This window comes from Camarhynchus parvulus, chromosome 1A (genome assembly GCF_901933205.1).
Source record: "Camarhynchus parvulus chromosome 1A, STF_HiC, whole genome shotgun sequence".
Taxonomy (NCBI): Eukaryota; Metazoa; Chordata; class Aves; order Passeriformes; family Thraupidae; genus Camarhynchus; species Camarhynchus parvulus.
The window spans coordinates 46,359,496-46,380,590 of NC_044586.1; the positions used below are offsets into that span (position 1 = coordinate 46,359,496).

General features: G+C 38.1%; 1 protein-coding gene across 2 annotated transcripts in view; it reads left to right on the forward strand.

Moving 5' to 3' along the window:
- Positions 1-7,730, forward strand: part of CAPZA2 (capping actin protein of muscle Z-line subunit alpha 2) — a 30,121-nt gene extending 22,391 nt beyond the window's left edge. For both annotated transcript variants that reach the window (XM_030959557.1, XM_030959556.1), the window contains 3 exons: positions 2,934-3,005; positions 5,547-5,609; positions 6,520-7,730. In XM_030959557.1, coding sequence (XP_030815417.1) covers positions 2,934-3,005; positions 5,547-5,609; positions 6,520-6,660 — 276 coding nt within the window. In that variant the 3' untranslated portion in view covers positions 6,661-7,730. The remainder of the gene's footprint in view (positions 1-2,933; positions 3,006-5,546; positions 5,610-6,519) is intronic.
- The last annotated feature ends 13,365 nt before the right edge of the window (positions 7,731-21,095 follow it).

A 21,095-nucleotide genomic window follows, 5' to 3' on the forward strand; every position in this document is an offset into this window, starting at 1 on the left:
GTACACATACATTGCAGCAGTTTATTGAAACACTTCTGGGATCAGGGACTAGAAGCTTAGTGCAGTCTGACGTTCTGTGTAGTACCTTTTTTGGTTGGTTTTTTTTTTTTTTTTGTCACACGACAGAGTCAAGTTTCTTTTTCTTGCTGCTTCTGTGCCCCCATGAGTTTTGCTTGTCCTTACTGCTCAGTGATGACTGCAGAAGGAAGATGCAAAGGAATGTCTTTCTAGCCTGAGGCTAGGATGTTATGTTAGGATGTGGTAGCTCTGTTTACATTCACACAGGCAAGGGGACCCTGAGTCTGCTTTCCCATGCTGGTGCCAACATTTGGAATGATAGTCAAAATGTGAACAGCCATTATTATGTTGTCAGATCACTACAGTCATGGTAAGCAGCACTTAAAGTAACTTGTAGGCTTCTCAAGACTTTGTGACTTAAATCCAACTTGCAGCAAAGCAGGCATTTTCTCCACAGCATGCACTTTTGGTTAATGTCTTAAGAGGTTTTCCAGAACAAGGAAGCAGGTGTCCACCTAATTCTTGGAAAGGTTAGGGCAGCAGCCAAAATAATAGTTTGATTGAGGAATTCATTCAGGTTCAACTTTTCCATTTGGGCACCAGATGATTTTATCTTTTAGTACTATTTCACATAATTTATCAAGTCATTATTTATATTCATTAAAATCTGTGTTCTGGAGAGTGATGAAAAGTTCTACTTTTTTGCATGTGTAGTAACTACTTGTTTCACTAAGGAATTTTGAACTCAGTTTTAAATTTGTAGAAGTTGTGTACAATTTTTTCAATGTATGTGGGAATGCTCTCTCTTCACCTTACAAAACAAACAAATGGGAAATTCACTTTAATTTTTTCTATCTAAGGAGCAAAATATTTTTCTAGAAAGTGAAGCCTATACAGCATTAGTATAATTTTAGAGTACTGGAATTTCAGTGTTGTTTGCAAAATCTTTGACAGCAATACACTATTGCTCTGTTTCTGACAAGACCTTTTGTTAATAAGATGGGAGAAATTGCAGCATCAGCTGCTATCTTCAGGTGTCTTCAGTATTTTTAAGATCACTTCCACAATTTCTTCCTTTTTTTGTAAATTCTGTTAATTCTGATGTAGGAGATTCTCAATTGTCACAACCTCTTCTGTTTAATTTTCTTTAATTATATGTAAGGCAAAAGCAAAGGCATAGCCTTTTACCAAAACTAAGTCCCTGTGGCATTTAACATGCTCCAACTGTGCATGGAAAACAATGATAAGTGTACTGGTTACTAATTTTATCTGTTAGATAATTTGTTATTCTCATCCCTCCTTAGTTAACCTTTCCAAGAGGTTCTGTTCATAAACATCCTCCTTCTTGTAGTCTTCTGAACCCAGACCTAGCATTCTAGAAGGATGTCAGCAGTGAGGTATAGTACAGAACAGTTACTTCTTGTATTTTGTTTAAGATATAACACATCCCAGAATTAGATTTGACTCTCCATCTCTGCTAAGCTTTTAGGTCTGAGTGTTTGCCAAGAAAGGGACTCAGTTACACAGATAAGATGTTTGTGCTGGTCTTGGCCTCAGAGCACAGGGGAGCTTTGGGCTCTCTGCAGTGAATCCTGATGGACAAGGGGGAACACTTACATTTCTTTGGGTTCTGCTGCTTTGTTGGGAGTTTGTAGAAATGTGCACTGAGGAAGCACTTCTTATCTTTTAGGAAATGAATTGAGAAAGACTGGCAGAGGTTTTACCCAGCATTGTTTAATATGAAAAGAAGCTTCTTCTGTGATTAGGTTAATACCTTTTGTTCCAAAACAAGTATTTGACAATAAGCAAAATAGTAATTTAATATTAATCACAGGAAATAGTGTTTTACTCCTATAGGAAACTTTTCCTTAGGTGTGTCTTACTGTGTGTCATGTTTTTTCTGTTATTTATAAAGTTGAGGGTCTTTTGCACATATGATCATAATGCACAGGAAATTATACTGTTTTGTATTAATCTCAAAACTGTGTTATGTTGTCTAACAGGGTGAGACACAAATGTTTCATTTTCTCATAACATTAGCTATGTTGACTATCTTGACTTTGTCAAACTTGTAAAAAATTTTCAAAGATGTTTATTTAAATGTCAATGACCTGCATAGCTTTGATATCAATTATTGTTAATGATCACATGTAGTTTTATATATATGCTTCCTGATTTTTAAGTTTTCCAACAGTTTTGTTAGGAACTAAACCTTTTCATATTTGTCCCAACTGTATTTAAAAGTGCTAAAGTTACCTTGGGTAGAGTTTTAGTGTTCTGCAAAATAATCAAGGAAGCTGTCCTGTAGATACAGCATTTCAAGCATAAATAATTTCAATCTGCTTTGCTATCTAACATTGGGAACTGCTTTGTGTAGATAAATACCAGCATTTGTTATGAGACATATCTAATAGAGGAAAATATCAAACCCAGACAGACTAGAAAGGGAAGCTTAACATTGCACTGTCCCTAGAAAACAGGGACAGTTTGGGGAAGCAGAATATCTTCCCAGTATCCTGATAGCTTCCCAAAACTATTATAATTTTAAATATATCTTCACCATATAAAGTGGTCTAGACTATTCATTTCAAGAGTTTCTAGTAAGGTCACATAAATAAGGTGTTGTCATCTTCATGATGTTAACCAAAACCTAAACTTCTTTGCTTGAAATACTGCTTAAGGCACATCAACTCAAATTATGTTTCCAGACTGGCCTGATCGATATTCCCCCTCAAAACCAGTAAATTCTACATTGTTTTGGTTTTCCTATTTGCTTTTGTTCTGTAACATTCTGTGTGTGGTTTTTACTAATTTGTATAGGTTTCTTACTATGATAAATAACACAACACTTTGATTTTCCTGCATGTTGTTGATTCCTAAACTTGATATGAGGTTCTTTGTTTAATTTTCTGTAGGTTCATTATTATGAAGATGGTAATGTTCAGCTGGTGAGCCATAAAGACGTACAAGATTCTCTAACAGTGTCTGTAAGTGACCTTTAAGGACATTAGTGGTTATATTGAAGCAATTTTTAATTTAAAAATAAAGGCAAGGTTATGAAAAGCTCAGAAGTTTAGAGAAGTTTGTTCTTCTACATGTATGGGAATTAATGTTCAAATTTACAGATATTTTATATGTAATATTTACTACTTCTACCTAACATGTAGCTAGCATTTTAAAAAAAGATCAATGCATGTGGCTTATATAAGCTACATTAACTTTGATTTTAAAGCTTTAATTAGCTTGTCAGTCTTCCTGCACTTCTGTATTTAAACTTCAGTCTGCAGAATGACCTATAAAATTAATTTTTTAATATGAAGTAGGTTTGAATTAAAACAACTGACTTAATTGTACCTTCTAGGAGATTGCCTCCTTTGCTTACTGGATGAAGACAAGTATGCTAAAATAGTAAACAAATGGTACCACCAATTGAGAAGCAATAGCTTCTTCAAGGGGTATTCTCCCTTCGTTTTCTCTGTCTATAACTGGTGCTGACAGTGTCTTGCTCTGTACAAAAAGCCCTTTCAGAAATGGTTCAACTTGAGAACCATAACAAACTTCTTATTTAAAACATAATTTTTTTCAACTTCTTGCCAAATGGATTATTATAGTAATGAGGAGCAAATAATAGAAATAAAAATTGTTTGGAAATAGTACCAGATGTATCTTTTAAGAATTGATAATGTTCCACCATTAACAGCTACTACTTCTGAAATAATGTCTATAATGGCATTTATAAACGGCAAGATTTTCTGTTGGAGTGTTGTTTAATAAAATTTAAGACATTGAGGTTAAGCTGGCAGAGAAATTGTAAAAGTGAACAGTAGAAGTATTTTCATGATAATGACTAGCAGTGGCCAATTTGGCTCAATAGCTCAATTCATCAATAAAGAACATTGTTTGTTAATATAAAGCAAGGCTTGTTGGCTTTTTAGTTGCAATAGCACCAGAAAAAATGGGGGAATGTGGTGCCAACTGATAACACTTCTGGAGCTCTAGATATAAAATTACTTCTGACTCCTTGGAGCAAAGGGATCTGTTTAGTGTTTCACTCAAATAAGAGTTGCTTCAGGGAACTCTTGCAGTTCTCCTGTCAATAGGTTTTGTTTCACTTAGTGTTGGGAAGAAACTTAATCCTGCTTTGCAATTCAATAAAGCAGCTGCAGACCAATGAGTAGGAAAACATCTTTTACATAACTTAGCTAAAACAAAAGCAAGTATGCTGCTGGTTACCAATTTTTAACCTTGGCTGTGAGCTTCATAGAGGGCAGAGGCTGTACAGGTTCTTATTTCACAGAGAAGAAGTGGTGGGTAGATTAAAAGGACCCTCAATGACTCCTTTTTTTTGTTGTTTGTCAGAGAACCCATTTAAAAACCATAAACAGGCACAACAGAAATAAATTACTGAAGAGTTCTCTTGTTGTTAGAGCTGTGAATAATTTTGCTGAAGATTATTTTCTTATCCCCTCTTTTCCTCTGAGACAAATAAGACCTCATACCTCTGAATTTTTCCTTTCATTAGCAGAACCTTTGAAAGCATTTCCTCAGTTCACTGAAAAGTCAAAACCTTTTCATTTGTTCATCTGCTTGCTCTCTGCCTCCTCCTTCATGTCTCCTGCTGTGTCCAAGAGCACTTTCACAGCTGTTAGGTGCAGTTTCACTGACACTTAGAAGCAGTTATGGTTGAAGTTGTCAGTTTTCTCCAATCTTCGCTTTTGCAGGAATGAGGGATTACATGGCACAAGAACACTCCTAACTTTCAACAGCTTCTGCAAAAGCACTCTTAAGAATGTCTCCAATGCTAATTGGAAGTTTGGAAATTCATGAACCCTCATTTTCTGTTGGAGACTTCTTTTCAGCACTTCAGCAAATACACCTCCAGACTGACTGATGGAGCGTATTTTATTTTTTTAAAAAACACACTCTTGCATCCTTAAACAGTTTCTGTTCTGACCTCATCCTTGTCAGTCATGATGAAATTTGCACCCTCATTTTTGCAAGATGTATTTGGAGATGATTTTGGAATACCAGATACATAAAGTCTAGTGTTTCCCTCAGTTTAGTCTCCAGATTCAAAATATTTAGTGGTAAACAAATCTATTTTGGTTTATTGGTTATATTCTACTATAACTTCTGGGTTAGATGTTCTTGAAGTTTTCTTGAATTTGTACTGGAAATGTAGCATTGATAATGTTATCCGTACTTCGCATGATTTTAAAGGCTTGGGTGAGCACTGTAATTTTTCCCAGTGTTGTTCTGTCTTTTTATCACACCATAGAATTCTTAATCAAAATATTTAAATGACCCTCATGGCATTCTTTATACTTGTTGCACTTTGATTTTATTTTTCTAACATCATCATCGTCATCATCATATGGGATATTCCTTTTGGATGAATGCTCAGTTTCGGTTTAGCCACTGAATGGTCAAGTGTTCCCATCGAGTCTACCCGGTATCACTCATAACTATAGGAAAAACATAATCCAGCTGGTCCTACCTCAGACCTAATTCAAATGTTTTCTTCCTAGAATGAAGCCCAGACAGCAAAGGAATTTATAAAAATTGTGGAGGCTGCAGAAAATGAATATCAGGTATGTTGAAACAAATACTGTATTCTTACTCTTATTTTTAGCATTACCATATACTTAACCAAAGGTTGTATTCTATAACCAGCAAGGTAATGCAGTTCCATAAGAATAGATTACATGCTGCTAATTCTGTCTTGCATTTTCACACCTCCTGGTGGTTGTACTCACCTGCCTAACATTACAACAGAAGTAATCTTTTGAGAACGGAAGAGTTCCTTGCATGATTAAGTATCAGCAATTCTGATGTCATAAAGCATTAGTGCATTCCCTAAGTGGAATTTTTGTACAAATTCTGTTCAGAGGCTACTCTGTTAGACAGCTTTGCTAAATATGACTATAGGCTAGTAATATATGGCTATATTACCTCTTTTAATTAGTCATTTCAAAGTTAGAAAAGTGTAACTGTTGTAGATACCCTCTGCAGAAGTGAATACATGTTCATTCAGTCCTTGAACATAAGGTAGATTTCAGACACTGTGTTGTCAGTTTGAAAGAAATACTCTTTAATAAAAAGTTTTGAAGTATATATAGTATGCATTATATTCAAGTTCAAATAATGTTGTGGACTGACTTTAGCATCCCCACAGGAAAAACAGTGGAAGACTTTTCTGTCTGGAATGAATGATGTATGAGCTAACTCTGATCACCATTTTATTCGTGCTGCTGATTAACCACACTGTGGTTTGCTGAAACACCCTGGCTATGGCCAGGTTTATTACATATCTCACCAATTTTCTTCACATAGTCTCAATCTATATCTAGCAGCTTTTCTTCATTAAATATTATTTCAATTCAGCATGTTTTTATTAGGCCTGTTTAGGAAGTAGCAGGCCACTGAGTCCTAGAATGTTGATGTGGCATCCTAGCTGTGTTTTTCACGTGTCTCTGTTTTGCATGACTTTGTGTTTGGCAGACTGCTATCAGTGAGAACTATCAGACTATGTCGGACACTACTTTCAAGGCCTTACGTCGACAGTTGCCAGTAACCCGCACCAAGATTGACTGGAACAAGATCCTTAGCTATAAAATTGGAAAAGAGATGCAGAATGCTTAAAGTGAACATTGCATGACTGGATCATTTTAGTGTCCTTGTATACAAATAAAAATTATTACAAAAAAATATTTGGAACTGTCAAATCACCCAGTCAGCATGGGCTTTTGCCATTGAAAATCACTGTAAGTAGTTTGGTTAGAGCACAAAGCTTAGCTAATTGACTTCTTTTCTTTTTCCTTCCTTTCAGAGGGTTGCAACTTCACTATAGCTGAATATCTTCCTTTAGAGTTTCCGTTGTACCTTTATTTTTTTATAATGAAGAGACCATGCCTTTAGTTTTCAATTACACATTAAGAACAGTTGGAAAAAATATTTTTGCATATGATAACCCTTCCTCTTGCTTTAATGTGAAATGGACAACTTGCAAAATTTGCTGGATTCCTTGTGGAGATCAGTAACATGCATTTCTAGGTCAAAGTCAAAGTGGAGTTTGCCAGCAGTGCTGTTTTTGAAATGATCTGTCCTTTCATTGTATGTAAAATTGGGAAAAGCATTTTCTGTATCATTTAAACCTAGAAGACATACTTGCTAGCCCCATGGTAGCTAATTTTTTTTTTAAAGAAAAGGCCAAGGTCTAAAGCTGTTTAAAGGTTTTGAAATTAAATAAAAGTACTTACTCCAGAAATGCATTTAATGCTTTGTTCTGACAATTGTGAACTCAAATTCCATCTGCCCTCCAGGTTTTTTATCATAAAGCTACAAATGTATTATAACAAGGCATATTGTAATATATATAATCCTGTACTCATTACTATGTCTGTTTATTTTTTCTTGGATTGAAATGTACTAAAATTCAATGTGACATTAAAATGCAAATTTTCTATTTATTTGAGTATCAGATTGCTTCCTGATATAGCCTATTTTTGGTGTTTCTAAATGTTTTTAAAATTCTGCTTGAAACAGCCACAAACTTGTATGTTTAGGGATTGTAATATCATTATCATTTTCATCTGCATTGAAAAAACTTCTGTATATGGAAGTCTGCTTTAAACAGGTGTATTTTTAGCTTCATATTGGCTACAGGGGATAGAAGAAATTCCAAGACCAAAAATTAATACATTGGTTTGGAGTATTCTTTCTCTATCTCATTTTGAAAATGGATGTCAGGTATCTAAAAACACAGACTTCATTACAAACGCTGTATAACACTTCCATGAAATGCATAGATTTAATTTTTAATTGGATAAAAACTTGTTTTACAATATGCTACCTACTCATATGCTCATAAATAAAAATTAAAGAGCTTTTTTATTTTTTAGAAGGCAGGTGTTTATGCACACTCCTAAACCAGTAAAGCTTACACAAATGTTTTATGTCTTTGTTTACAGCATGGTCTAATTACCTTAAACTTTCAAGTTACAGCATAGCAAGAGAGTCTGGACTTGTACTGAGTATAAAAATGTACATATCAAGTAGTTTGTTGTTTGAATTTTAATAGCAATATCCCAGTATTCTGTTCTTCAGTGCTCTCTTACACAGAGGTATAGAAGTTCTATAGAAGAAACTGCTGCTACTTTACAGTACTGAACTGTATCGTAGAAGAGTGGGATTTGTTCTACCACAGTCTTCCTGGATAGTTGCCCTCTCAATTGTCTTTGTAGTTCAGCTCCTGAGCCATGTTGTTCTTTTCAGATTAGCTCATAAAAGCTGCATGTGAGATAATAACAAATGCTAAGTCACTGTCAAGTCAGTCTTAACCAAGATCTAAATACAAACACTATTGAAGGATTTCTTCCAACATATTTAAGAACAAGGTAAAAAAAGGCAGTGAATGGACAGTTAGGGGAATTGTTAATGGGCAACAACAGTGCAAATAACTTTTCTAGCTGTTTAGAATGTTGCAAATTTCCAGAATCAGCACTGACCAAAAGTCAGAATGCTATTTTTCTTACCTGAAATAAAGAGCTAGTTTTAAATATATTCCAAATAAAGAGGTATTTTACTGTGAAGTACTCTATTACTGTATTTCCCTCTCTGTTTGTTCAGTCTTGAGATAGTCTTAATTCTTTATTTTGAAAGAATTGCTTCCTTCAGATTCAATTCTACCAGTTGGATAACATAAGTAAATCTGTGTTACTTAGGTTTTTTTCTTGTTGTGTTAATTTTAGTTTGTGAGACAACTTTACACCTTGAATATCAAATTTATTAAGTTATAGCTTCAATAAAGCCATTTGTAAGTAAATCAACTATTCTGTTACTTTTTCAAAATGGTGTGCCCTATCATATTTAGGAATAATGACTCATCAGATGAAGCTGACCTGACTGTCAGCTGAAGCATGTGGCACAATTGGAGTTCTTGATTTCTAGCAAAGTTTTGGATGTCACTTGCACTTTTTTGTTTTGTTTTGTTTCTATCCCTACCACTTCTAAATTGGAGAATTTTAGAGCTTGCTTGGTAGGCTTTAGGGTATTTTCTGTAGGTAAAGCACTTTCTCTGAGAAATTTTGCTGTGGCAATTGTCTTAATGTGAACTACTATTTGTTTATATTCTATTTTTAAATATAAATACAAGCTTTGTATTGTTGAATCTTGATGTAATAGACATTATGGCTTGTAAAATGGACTTGTAAAATGCTTGTGTTTTTGAAGTGTATTACATATTATGTATCTTAGTGCCCCTTTATATTAAGGAGTTTTTAACTTCTGCAAGTAAGCAGCTGTTTTTTGCAAACATCTGCAACAGGAGTGGCAGTTCTGCTTTCAGGTTTTTCTGAGCAGCCCATTTTTGTATGTCTGTCTTAAAATTCATACTGTGGTTAGAATGAAACTTTAAAATCATTGTAATTTTGATTACACTGCTGCTGCTGCTTACCGCCCTACCTGCTGATAACAATTCTGCCATCTGCTTCCACTGGGAACATTGCAACACAGTTCATTAGGAAATGGTGATTAAAAAGGGTTAATAGCATTGTGTGAGGATGTCTGAACATCCTGAGAGACATGTTCTCTTTAGGGAATATCTCCAGCCACTTCTGTGGCAGCAATGTAGTTTGTGCAGTTGGGAAATCTCTCTCTCATCCCCTCATCTCACAGACTGGTTTGGCTGTCAAAGCCGTTTTGGTGCTCTTGAGTTCGCTTCCTTTTGGAGAGCTCAGAACTGGGGCCTCTGGGCTCTGGGTGTGCACCAGGTGCCTTCCAGCTCTGAATGGTGACCTGAGTCCATAGCAGTGGCTTCTTTCAGGCAGCTTGAAACCACCACCTACCTACCCACACCTGTCTGTGCTGAGGATGTCTGGAGCTTCAGACAAAAGTGGGCCTCTCATTTCCAGACTGTAAATACTGTAGGTATAGAAGTTCCATCAACTGTTCAATTCTACGGATTCACTCCTATCGTATTGAATTACTTGCTGACACAGACATAGCTTCTGCTGCATTTGTTGACTGGAAAGACTGAAACTGTTCTTCATCTGATGCAATTGTAAACCTAGGTTTAGATTAAACTTAGTTTGTTCATAACCTTGAAGTGTCAATTTTTGTGTACCAGTGTCAACTCTGAACTTCTTTATTTTAAGGGGAAAATTTGCATCATATTTTAACCAAAAAGGTCTATTTTTTTCCTTTACAGCTAAAAGAAAGGAACTGTGAATATTCACTTTATTCCTTCTGTGAAAATGAATGCTTAACACTTGGTAGGTTCTCTTGTTAGCAATATTTTCCTCTGCTGCTGTGACTTGCTTACCTGTAACAGGTATTGCCAAGCATGATGTTAGCCATGTGCTCATCAGAAAAAAAGGGTCAGAGTGATAATCATTGTCTTAAAGGATACAGTTAGACTTTGCTATGCATCTTGTCTTTGCAAATCAGTAAAGTTGTGCAGGGGAAAATCTGTCAGGTTTGTTCTCTTCAGTCAAGAGGAGCATGTAGGGACTTTTTTGTCTGATTAGCTGCAGTTTGAAATAACATCAGATCAGAAACAACTTCTAGCTTATGGATTGTAAATATACTTACTAAAGTAGGTATATTGTAGTTGGTTGGATGGTTTGGGAGGATACCACCATATGTCCATAATGATTTGTAGTAATTTCAGTTTTGCCTTTAAATGTGCTTAATAATTTTCAATTTCAAGTGTACACTGAGTACAGCTGTTGTAGGCATCAGTGAAAGAAATTAGACTACTTCCTTTAGTAAGTACCTTCCCAGTATGCCACTCAGTTTGAGTTACCCTTCAAGATTATTTCAGGATGTACTCAAAAATAATATAGAAGGCTGAGCAGCAGCTTTGCCACACCACTGTGAATGACACGCAGCATTGTGAAGAGGGGTTCAGAAAAACATGCTGGGTATCTCTTTCTCAGGAAGTAAAATTGCCCCCAGAGGCCTTGTCCGTTACAGTGCAGCAGTGTGCTTGTGGTGTATCTGGAACCTAAGGTACTTTCTTCAAACACAGAGAACTGAGTTTTAGTCCCCTGAGGTAAAGAAGGGACTCCACTTCCCTGGAGCAAATGTTCTTTTAACAGGATAAAAGAAAATGAGGCTATCTCCTCTTTTGCAGATGAAGTGTTTATGAACATAATTGAAAATTACAGCCACAAGCTCTTCAGTGCAGGAAAAATACTTGCTTTTTATTCTGTTGGACTGCTGTGGATGGCAAGTGTTTCTTTGTGCCTGCTCCAGCAGCCTCCCTGCCTGCTGTGCCGGCTTGCTGGGGTGGTGGGTGGTGGTGTTGCATCTGTTGCAGAGGCTGGGTACTAAAAGTTAGATGCCCAAAGGCAAAAACATTCAAGTTGTTGCTGTGCTGGGCAGCAGGGGGGCCACAGATTAGCCCTGGGATTTGGAATGCTGTCATGGAATGCTGTCGTGCTGCCTTTTCCCAGGTGAGGCAGCACATCCAGTTGTAACACAAGATGTGTCAGTAAGATGATAAAAGGTACAAGGCAGCGATCAGTTAGGGTTTTCTTTAAGGAAGAAAGGTGCCATGCTTCCATTCAACCACAGTTCCTGCTCAGCCTCTGACAGGGAGCCTGATGCTGCAGCTCTGAGCAAAGGGTCAGTTCAATTAAAGTTGTGCCCCAGGAGCAGGGGTTTGATGGAGGCTGGCACAGCACTCACAGCCAAAATGCACTGTACAGTGGCTGTGAGCTGCAGCCTCTGCTACCCGCCTGTGTGATGGGCCCACACGTGCTGCAAGTGGTGACTGAGCTGTTCTCCCTGTCCTGGCACAGTCTGTCTTAAGCCAGGCTCAACTGAGGCTGCTGCTCCAAATCCCCTGGTGGTCCTTCTGTTAATAACCTGCTGTTTGGACAGTGACCTGGGTCTAACCAAGTAATAACTTCCACATAATTTGGAAATTAGGGAAACAGATTTAGAAAAGAAGCAAGGTCATTACTAAATAAATCAATATTCAAAATAGGAACAGATTTTAAAAATATATACATTTTCAACTTTGCTGTGACACTTAAGGTTAATATCTGCATGTGCACTGGAGTAGAAATTGGAGCTTTCAGGAGCCATTAGCAGTTTTAAATTAAGTAAGAGGAAGAAAAATCTGCTTTATTCTTCCCTTTTACATGACATGTGATTGTCAAACTAGCTTTCAGATGCTGTAAAACTGGTAAGCTTTGCAAGTCTGTAACTTAACTGTAACAAGAGGAACAATAGGTAGCAAAAACAATTAGCCAAAAAACCAGTTTTAGTTACAGATTCCAAAGCTGAATATTCAGTTGGAAAGTTTCTATAAAATAGTGGTGTTAGAAATCCTTGAATGGAATATGAAAGCTTATCTTGGGGTTTTTTTCCAAAGTGTGACACCATCAACTGCATCCTGACTGTACGTGGCAGGACAGACTTGTCTGCTTTGAAATAAATTGCTAAAGATTATCCTTCCTCTCCAGGTCCTTGTAGGTTTTGGTATTACTAGTATTAAGGTAGATGGTAGGAAAAGATAAATCTACCATCTGCCAGATCTTGACCTTTTTTAACTGAGCTGTGAGCAAAAAGGAAGATTTTTTCCCATTCTCTTGGCAACATATTTTAGGTATTTGAAGAGTGTTCCCAGACTGTAGTTTTTTGATTAAAGACTGAATACTGCAACTCCAATTTCTACATGAAATCCAATACTCTTAAGTAATTTCCTTGCATCGTGCTTTTTGCTTTCTGCTCATTTTGAGACACTTGTTTTTCTCTGTGTATTGTTCATGTCAGCCCTGATGATACTTCAGCCTGTCATGATGTTAAGCTGGTACTTGGGTTTCCTTTTGCTAGAATCTGATCTTGACTGTAGTAATGTTCTCTAGTATTATGTTCATCAGCTATTAGGAATTTTAAAACCCATGCTGAACTAAGGAGATTAAAACCAACCAACCAACCAACCACTGCTAGGTATGTGTGCCTGAAGTTATCCTTCTCTACTTACAAAGCAGGTACTGAGAGTGTACAAAAGATGAGACCATCTGTAGCCTAATAATGTGGACCAGCCAGCACATGGATTCTGAACTGAGCATCTTGGCATGAGAAGATGGGCTGCTGTGAACTTTTCCAGGGCAATGAACTGAATCCTTGTTATCTAGGATATTGTGCCAACAACAGGCAGTTTGTTTTTCAGTAGGTACTGATGTCACTTAAAACTGAGGAGTTGAAATGTACCACCCTGTTTTGTACTAGGAAGCACTTAATATGCTGCTTTCCTACCTTTTTTTCTATGGAAAAGGAAAAGAATCAATGATCAGTCAGCTGACAAGCTCTGAGGTGTATCTCACCTGGTGAAAACTGGAGGTAGCTGGTGTAAATCCGTGCAAGCACTTTCCATACGTCTCAATGCGTGTAGAGACAGATCTCCTCCACCAAACTGGCCAGAATTACTTCTATAGTATCAGAAAAGTGTGAGTCATTCAAGAGCCTGTTTAATGTTCCTATAGGCATGTGCTGAGTATGAAAGGTTCTTTAGCTGTCCTTGGTGCCAGGAGCCAGCTCAATTGCAAAAGGCTATGAGCAATGATAGCCTTTGAGGTGAGAGAGATGCTGCTCTCTGAGAGATGCTGCTAAGAAAATAAATGCCATATGTTCACAAAGAATTATGTGCTGCTCCTGTTCCAAGGCTTTGGTGCAAGCAAAAGGTTTCTGCAAGACTGATTGTCTGGGTGCAAAAGAATTTGTTAATCAGTAATTATTATGTGTCTTTTCCCAGTTCATGACTAAACTTAGTGAGCTGTCATCTTCCCTTTAAGAACTTGTCTGCCTCTCCTTAGCTCTTTCAGCTGGAAACAGCGTGCCTTGCAGTCCTACCAGCAGTTGATGTGGCCAGTGTTACTCCACCTGAATGTAAATGAAGTGTGCCAGTATATAATTTCCCAAGGAATAAATCCAGCTACCTGATACTTCACCCTCCTGGTAAGGTCCTTTTGGACACAGTAAAGTTGCTACCCTGGTTGTAGCTGCTGACAGAGAGTGGTAACCCAGTGCCTGGTGTCAAAACACAGGTGATGACAACATTGAGAAACAGGGCAGTAGCAGATGCAATTGGGGCACTGTCACAATCAATGATTATTCTAGGAATCATGAAAGTTACCCAGTAAAAGAGGTTCCAAGGTTATCTATAACAGTGGGTTTTCAATGCAGTTGATGGGTTTGCTACAATCATGTGGTGGAGATCACAGGACAAGTATCATGAAAGAAACCATCATGGAATGAGTAATACTATATAATATAGCGTATTTCAGTAATAGGTTGTAAATGAGGCCAGGGATATGTACTGAATAATGGGACTGCAGGTATCCACTGGTGCTTGGAGTACAAACACACCTCAACAAGTGGGTGACCTATGTGAGAAATGCCAGTGTTTCCTGGGCTGCAGGCACCCACCTCACTCCTACATCTGTGACAGACTCAGCTAAAGCTGTCCAATCACACTTGGCTGTGCAGTAAATTCAGAGCTGCATGGTAAGAGATAATAGGTAGGCTACCAGCCAGCAGTAATTTATAATGGAGAAAGTTATTTTATATTATGCTTACCAACAGTAGCAGGTGTGAGAAGAAGAAAATCTTTTCAACCAGGTGACTCCATCACCTTACCCTTCTGTGTTCTTCACAATCGAAAGGAGGCCGAATTACAAAATTTTTTATAAAAGTATAGATATAAAGTAGAATTCACCTAGGCCTGAGTTTGGTCCAAGAGCTTTATTTGAAAAATGTAGAAGAAGAGGGGAGAGATTAAGAGGGGAAGGAAGGCCTACTGTGAAATCAATAAAATTAGTGATTAGATTAGATATTAGGAAGAAGTTCTTTACTGTGAGGGTGGTGAGGCACTGGAAGAGGTTGCCCAAAGAAGTTGTGGGTGACCCATTTCCTGGCAGTGTTCAAAGCCAAGTTGTAGAGGGCTTTGAGCATCCTGATCTACTGGAATGTAGGACAGTGAGTTGGAACTAGATTATGTTTAAGGACCCTTCCAACCCAAATTCTATGATATGGTGTTCCATAAAATTTCTTCTTTAAATTATTTCAGGTAGTGAATATGAGCATCCCACTTCAATGCAAGATATGCCATTGGCAACAACAATTAACACTAAGCTTTGTTTTAGGTTGTTGGGCAACCCTGGGCTCTGTACTAGTGGCAAGCTTCACTCTCACCTGCCCCATACAGGGCCTAAGACATGCTGCAGGGTCTGTCAGGTCCTTCTAACTGAACAAAATTATTTTAAAGACAAGGGCTTGCTATAAATGTCACTTTTGCAGCCAGGAGACTTGAGAAGACTTGAGAAATGGCCATCACTGATAAAGCTTTCTTAAATGTAATGTGGTAGAGTGATTGCATCACTACTAAGAGGGGAGGCAGGATGGACTGAATTAAAGGATGCTGTGAAAAAGGTATTTGGATCTGAAGAATGACTGCTGGGTGCAGAAGAAAGAAGACTGTGACTCAGTAAAAACAAATCAAGCAAAACAGAAGAGCAAAGGAGGAAAGAAAGTAGGATGTGATGAAGCCAACATGTAAGACAGACAATTGTTCTGTATCCTAAATTTAAAGACAAGCTCATAAGGACCTTCATCTGTGGAGACGGTAAGAAGAAGAGGCTCTATGAGGGAGGTTTTCTCAGCAATAGTATACTGGATGGGGTGGAAAGGCAAGACAAGCAAGCAAATGAAAAAATAATTGCATCAGACAAGGCGAAAGGATATTTTGGTCCTTGATTTTGCGAAGGTTTAACAAGATTTGGCTTGGGAGCCAAATCTAGCTGTGATCTGAATAAATGACATGCCATTTAGATGCTACCTGCTTCCATGGCTTGCTCAATCCCTTCCTGCCTACAGGCAGAGCTGTTTTTGTTCTCTGTAATCACTGCCAGCCTCAAGCAGCTATAATTAATTACCTGTACATGATCCAGCACTGTGACTGCTCTGTTTCCGTCCTCTGAATTTCTGGAGATTAAGTAAAATGTAACTGCCAGTGGATTTCTGTGCTTCTACCAATACATAGCAGGCAAAGATGCGGTGTTGCAAATGCTAGGGGAAAAAAAAGCTACACTCTGCTAATTGCAGATTTCAAATGGGAGGAGTTGAGACTTTTTCTTCACTTTAAAATGTCTTTTCATTAAATATAATATCAACACTCACTAAATTGAAGATCACACTGAACATATTTTTCCTTAAAAGTAAAAGGTCAAGCTACCAATCAGTGAAAAAAGGCCATATCTTCTACATCTCCCACAAATGCATCTTCTTTAAAAAAATAATAATAAAAAGCAGATTTACTGTTTGGCTTCAGTCCAAGGCATGGATGTGAGAAGCAGAGCTTTTGTCCTTTTCCTTGACCTCAGCAGGGGAGGGAGAAAGCAGTGCTGGTTCCCTCCGGGCTTTTTGCCATCTGTCTCTGCCTGCCTGTTCCTCCCACAGCCTCCCATGACGTACAGAACATGTGTGGCTGCAGATGCCAGATTCTGACTTGTGGAGAGCTCCCTTTGGACCAGGGGCCAGCCTGGCAGCTTGCATGATTCCTCTGTGAATCCTAAGCACGTCCCATCTTGTGCAAATACTGATGTGTCTTGCCCCACCACCTCTCACACAGAAGCTTAAAAAAATGCCTCAATGAATGTGGGTCCATGTTGCAAAAATGCGTAAGTGCTCTTGGGGAATATTTCCATGGATTTAAAATAACCCCAAACAATTTGCTTTATCAAATGTGCGTGTTTGGGGTGGGGCACTTCCCCACCTAGATGTCTAAGTGTGCTGACAGTCAGGGTGAAATTCCCATCGCATTTTTAGGGGAAAAAATGTAATTAGCCAAAAAAGCAGCAGAAGAAAACAGGTTTGGATTATTTTTTCCTTTTTTTTCTTTTTGGAATTTGGTTGGGGTTTTCTTTCTGGTTATGAATTATTTTGAACACTACCCAAAAATACTGAAACTTGCTTGAGTTGCACTAGCTATTTACCAACACCTTCCTTTGCCCTCTCTTTGCACTGACATCTGATTTTTAACTTAGCCAGTTCTAACCTGGGCTTTGTTACTTGCCTTGCAATTAGGGCAGCGGATTAGTTGAATTTTTTGTCACTAAAGGCCTTAAAACAACTTTCAGGCAGGCTTTCCTCCTTCCCATCCAACTACTCTGACACATCATAGAGCACCCCGTTTTCTGGAAGAATACCCATAGTTATGGACAACATTTTGTTAATAATGGAGACAATTTTTTTAAGCTGTTTGACAAGAGGTGCTCAAGGCATATTTGACTTTTCTTTATTAGTACTGGTGGCATGTTTTTAAATATTACTGTCTTTAAGCAGAAAATTATTCCTGTAATGCTATAATATCCGACTTTTAGAATAAGGAACAGAAACTTCAGCCTGGGCACACTGTTCAGAATTCTGTAGTTGCATACTTTTGCAATATCTTTTTTTGAATAAAAATACATAGATTAAATTGTTAATTAAGCATAAATTTTATTTCAGTGTTTCTTAGCGTATTTGCAGTTCTCTGGATTGTGACTAAGGATTGTGTGTACTTCAGTTGAAAACAGATTTTTGGTATGTGATTACAGCATTTTATGCAGACTTTGGTATGTCTGGAAAGTGCTGTGTATGGGATCCCATGAACTCTCCTCCAGTGCTTTCACTCACATTGGCACACTGCTTCTCAACCACTGCTGATTCCAGCTTATACTGCCATCTCCAGTTCAACCCTGATATTGTTTAATATGCAGCTGATAAACTTAATAGGTGCTCCATATGCATATGTATTTATATGGATGTAAATCCACATCTGGACATAGGCATGCACGCGTATGTACATTGTTGTTTAATGTATCTCTGGATTTAAACGTGTTGGGCATAACACTGCTCAATGGGATTCAGTTGCCAATGAGGCATCAGCTGAAGGTCACAGCGATGTCTGGCTCCTTTTAACCAAGCTGACAGTGTTTCCCAGTGCTCACAAATATATGTGGAGCTCAGGTAGGTCTCATTTCTGCCCTTGTTGAATGTCCTTAACTAGTGTGCCTGGCCATCTTTTGGCTGCCAAGACCTCAATGCAATCCTATTTTATAGCCAGGTTCCAAGAAAGTTACACATTATGGGCCTAGAAAAGGTCTCTCATTCTGATCTCTGAAATTATCAAACAGAAGATTTTTTAAGGTTTACTAAAGCACCCAAAGATTAAAAACCCTGCTTCTTTGCATCTTGGACTACTTTGGACCCATACAAAGATTGGCTGGGCAAAATTTTCAAACTGGACTTTTGCTACTCAGTGGTCCTATCTATTCTTTCTTATTTGCCAGGACCCAAGCTCAAGAAAAAGTCTTTCTTCTGAAAAGAAACAAAACTTCACTGTACCTCATGTACTAACTGTCATGGCTTCTGCTTCCTGATTTCATTTAGCAAAGTCATCAACAGTCATATGAGAAATTAGAAACTCTGAACTGGGTTTATGGCAAATGAATTAGTACTGTTTGCACTTATAGGTATGATTTTGAGGTAGGAACTGAGGCCTTGTGTGAGAAAACTCTAAACAAGTGACAATTGAGTGGAAAATCTTAGCAGAAAGGTAAGCACTATTTCCAAAATTATTTTTGTCCAATGATTCACTTCAGCTGTATTCTGTCATATCTTGACTTAGCAAATGAGTGCCTGAAGCCAGATGACACTCAAAATGGTGTCTTTTCATATTACTGAACTGTTTGCTTCTGACTTGTGAAATTCATATTTCAAGGCTTTCTATTTACTTGGAATTAATTCAAAGAGAACTGAGAGACAAGAGATAATTTGTGTTAAATAGAGCCTGAACAGTGAACTTGCCTTGAGTGTCAGCTTAGGTGCTTCTTTAAAACAAACAGCAGAAATGTAATTTGTCATATGAATGCACAAAGCTAGTCATGAGTCACAATATCCAGCACATAATTGCTCGTCACCTCACACAAACATTTGAATTTGGACACATGCTTTTTATTTTCCTGAGTTTTTGGGGGGTTTTATTTGGTTTTTTTGTTAGGTTGGTTTTTTTAGGGTTTTGGGGCGTTGGTGTTTTGGTTTGTTTTGTTTGATTGGTTTTTTGGTTTGGTTTGTGCCACAGTTTCTTGCTGTTGTGTTTGTTTGCTTGTTTGGGGGTTTTTTGGGTTTTTTTTCTTCATATAGCACCCAATGAGAAACCCTTATTTTTTTATATACTTTATGCTCACTGTAAAAACACTGGAGATCTGGAAGTGAAATGCATAACATGACTGCAAAGTATTAATAACTTCTGTAATTTCAGGGGAAGAAGAAGCAATGGTGCTTAGAGAAAGGAAGGCATAAAATTAATAACTGTGCTTTAAGTGGGCACAGTTCATAGTGTTTTAGTAATACAAGAGATATAAAGAAAGCAGAGCTGGAAGAACCACCAAAATTCATTCCTGCCTTTCCATAAAAGACAATAGAATGGAAAGTTGTTTATAATCGGAAACTTTGGAAAAGCCCTATACACCATCTCTGTCTTTCATACATAAAAGAAATTGGTCATAGTCAGTTTTTTAAGATAAGCACTAATATAATGAAAATTAAACTATGTAGAGGAAAATTTATAAAAGTGAAAAATTGCCTACTGCCTTGGTCTTTTTCCTAATACACAAGAAAATATGAGAGGAATATTTTGATTTATAAATAGCTGCATGATTGTATAAAGTTGAGGTTTTTCAGATGTGACCTAATGTATTAAGAATTTCTTCCCTTTAAAACTGGAAGGGGAAGCTGAAAAATTTGAAATGTGGTTTTCTTTGGTATATAATTAAACTATACATGACCTTTTATGTAGTTGATCTGTATAATCTATTTTTAAAAGTTCTGTGATTTATTAGCAAGAAAAACTTCTGTCAGTCCTGCACCAATATTCTTATATGGGGACCCTGGTCCCTTAACCAGATGATCCTGTCACCATCAAATGCAGAAGACACAGCCAGTGTTCATTCATCTTCAAGTCCTGCAGTAGTCTGGAAGAACAAATTTCATGCCTTTGCTACCATGAGACGGTTTCAATTTGTACAGCTACAGACTTGTTTTTGTTTAATGCTTTTGGGTATTGTAAATATTCTAGGAAAGCTACTATGTTTTCTCTGTGATGAGTATTTCTTTGGCAGACTTGAAAATCGCAGAGATTTTCAAGTGGAAATCTACCAGTTGGGAGAAATTTTCAAGGATTTTTTGTTCTTTTGGTAATAGTTTATAAATAGTACCTGTTTCTTAAGATGCTGGAGAGTGTTATCCCACTGGACACAGACTGTGAAAACACAGGAGAGAGATCCAAACAAATTGCAGTATGTGGTGCATATTTACTTAAATGTTTGTAAGCTATGTTACACCAAAAAAGGCAGGGACCAGACGTGTTTACCGACCTGAATTTTTATCACATTCTGCTGTCAAATCCTGTTTCATTAATAAATACTTCATTCACGGAAGAAGTAAAATGTATTTCTCAAAAATACAATTGACTGACATGAAGTTTATGCTTTACTGACAGTACTTGAATGAGACACCTCTCTAGTGGGTGTCTTCTCTGCCCCTGGCAGGGCGACTGGAAGTAGATATGGGTCCCTTCCCACCCATTTATTGCGCCATAGGTTATCTTCCAAGGAGGACAGTTTTGCAGCTCGGGACTCTGCTGAGCACTGTACACACCAACACACGCACGCAGGGGCTTCTGTGCCTGCTCCATTATCCCAGCAAGAAGCTCAGACGAGTCAACAGCAAAAGAACATCCTACGCGAGCCCTTTTCAGGCTTAAACTCCTGTTGCGCGGTGAAAATGCCGCCAGAAATCATTGCTCAAGATCGTAAAGACGTGGGGGGGAAAAGTTGCCCCGGTTCCGCTGTGGCCGCACGCCGCCGTGTGCCGCAGCCCCGCCGTGCCCCGCAGCCCCCGCCGTTCCCCGCCGTGTCCCGCAGCCGCCCGGCGGGGGCGGGCGCGGGCAGGGCCGGGGTGCCGAGCGCAGGGGCCGAGCCGCGGGGCGCGGCCGAGCGCGGCTGGGGGCAGGTCCGGCGCTGCCA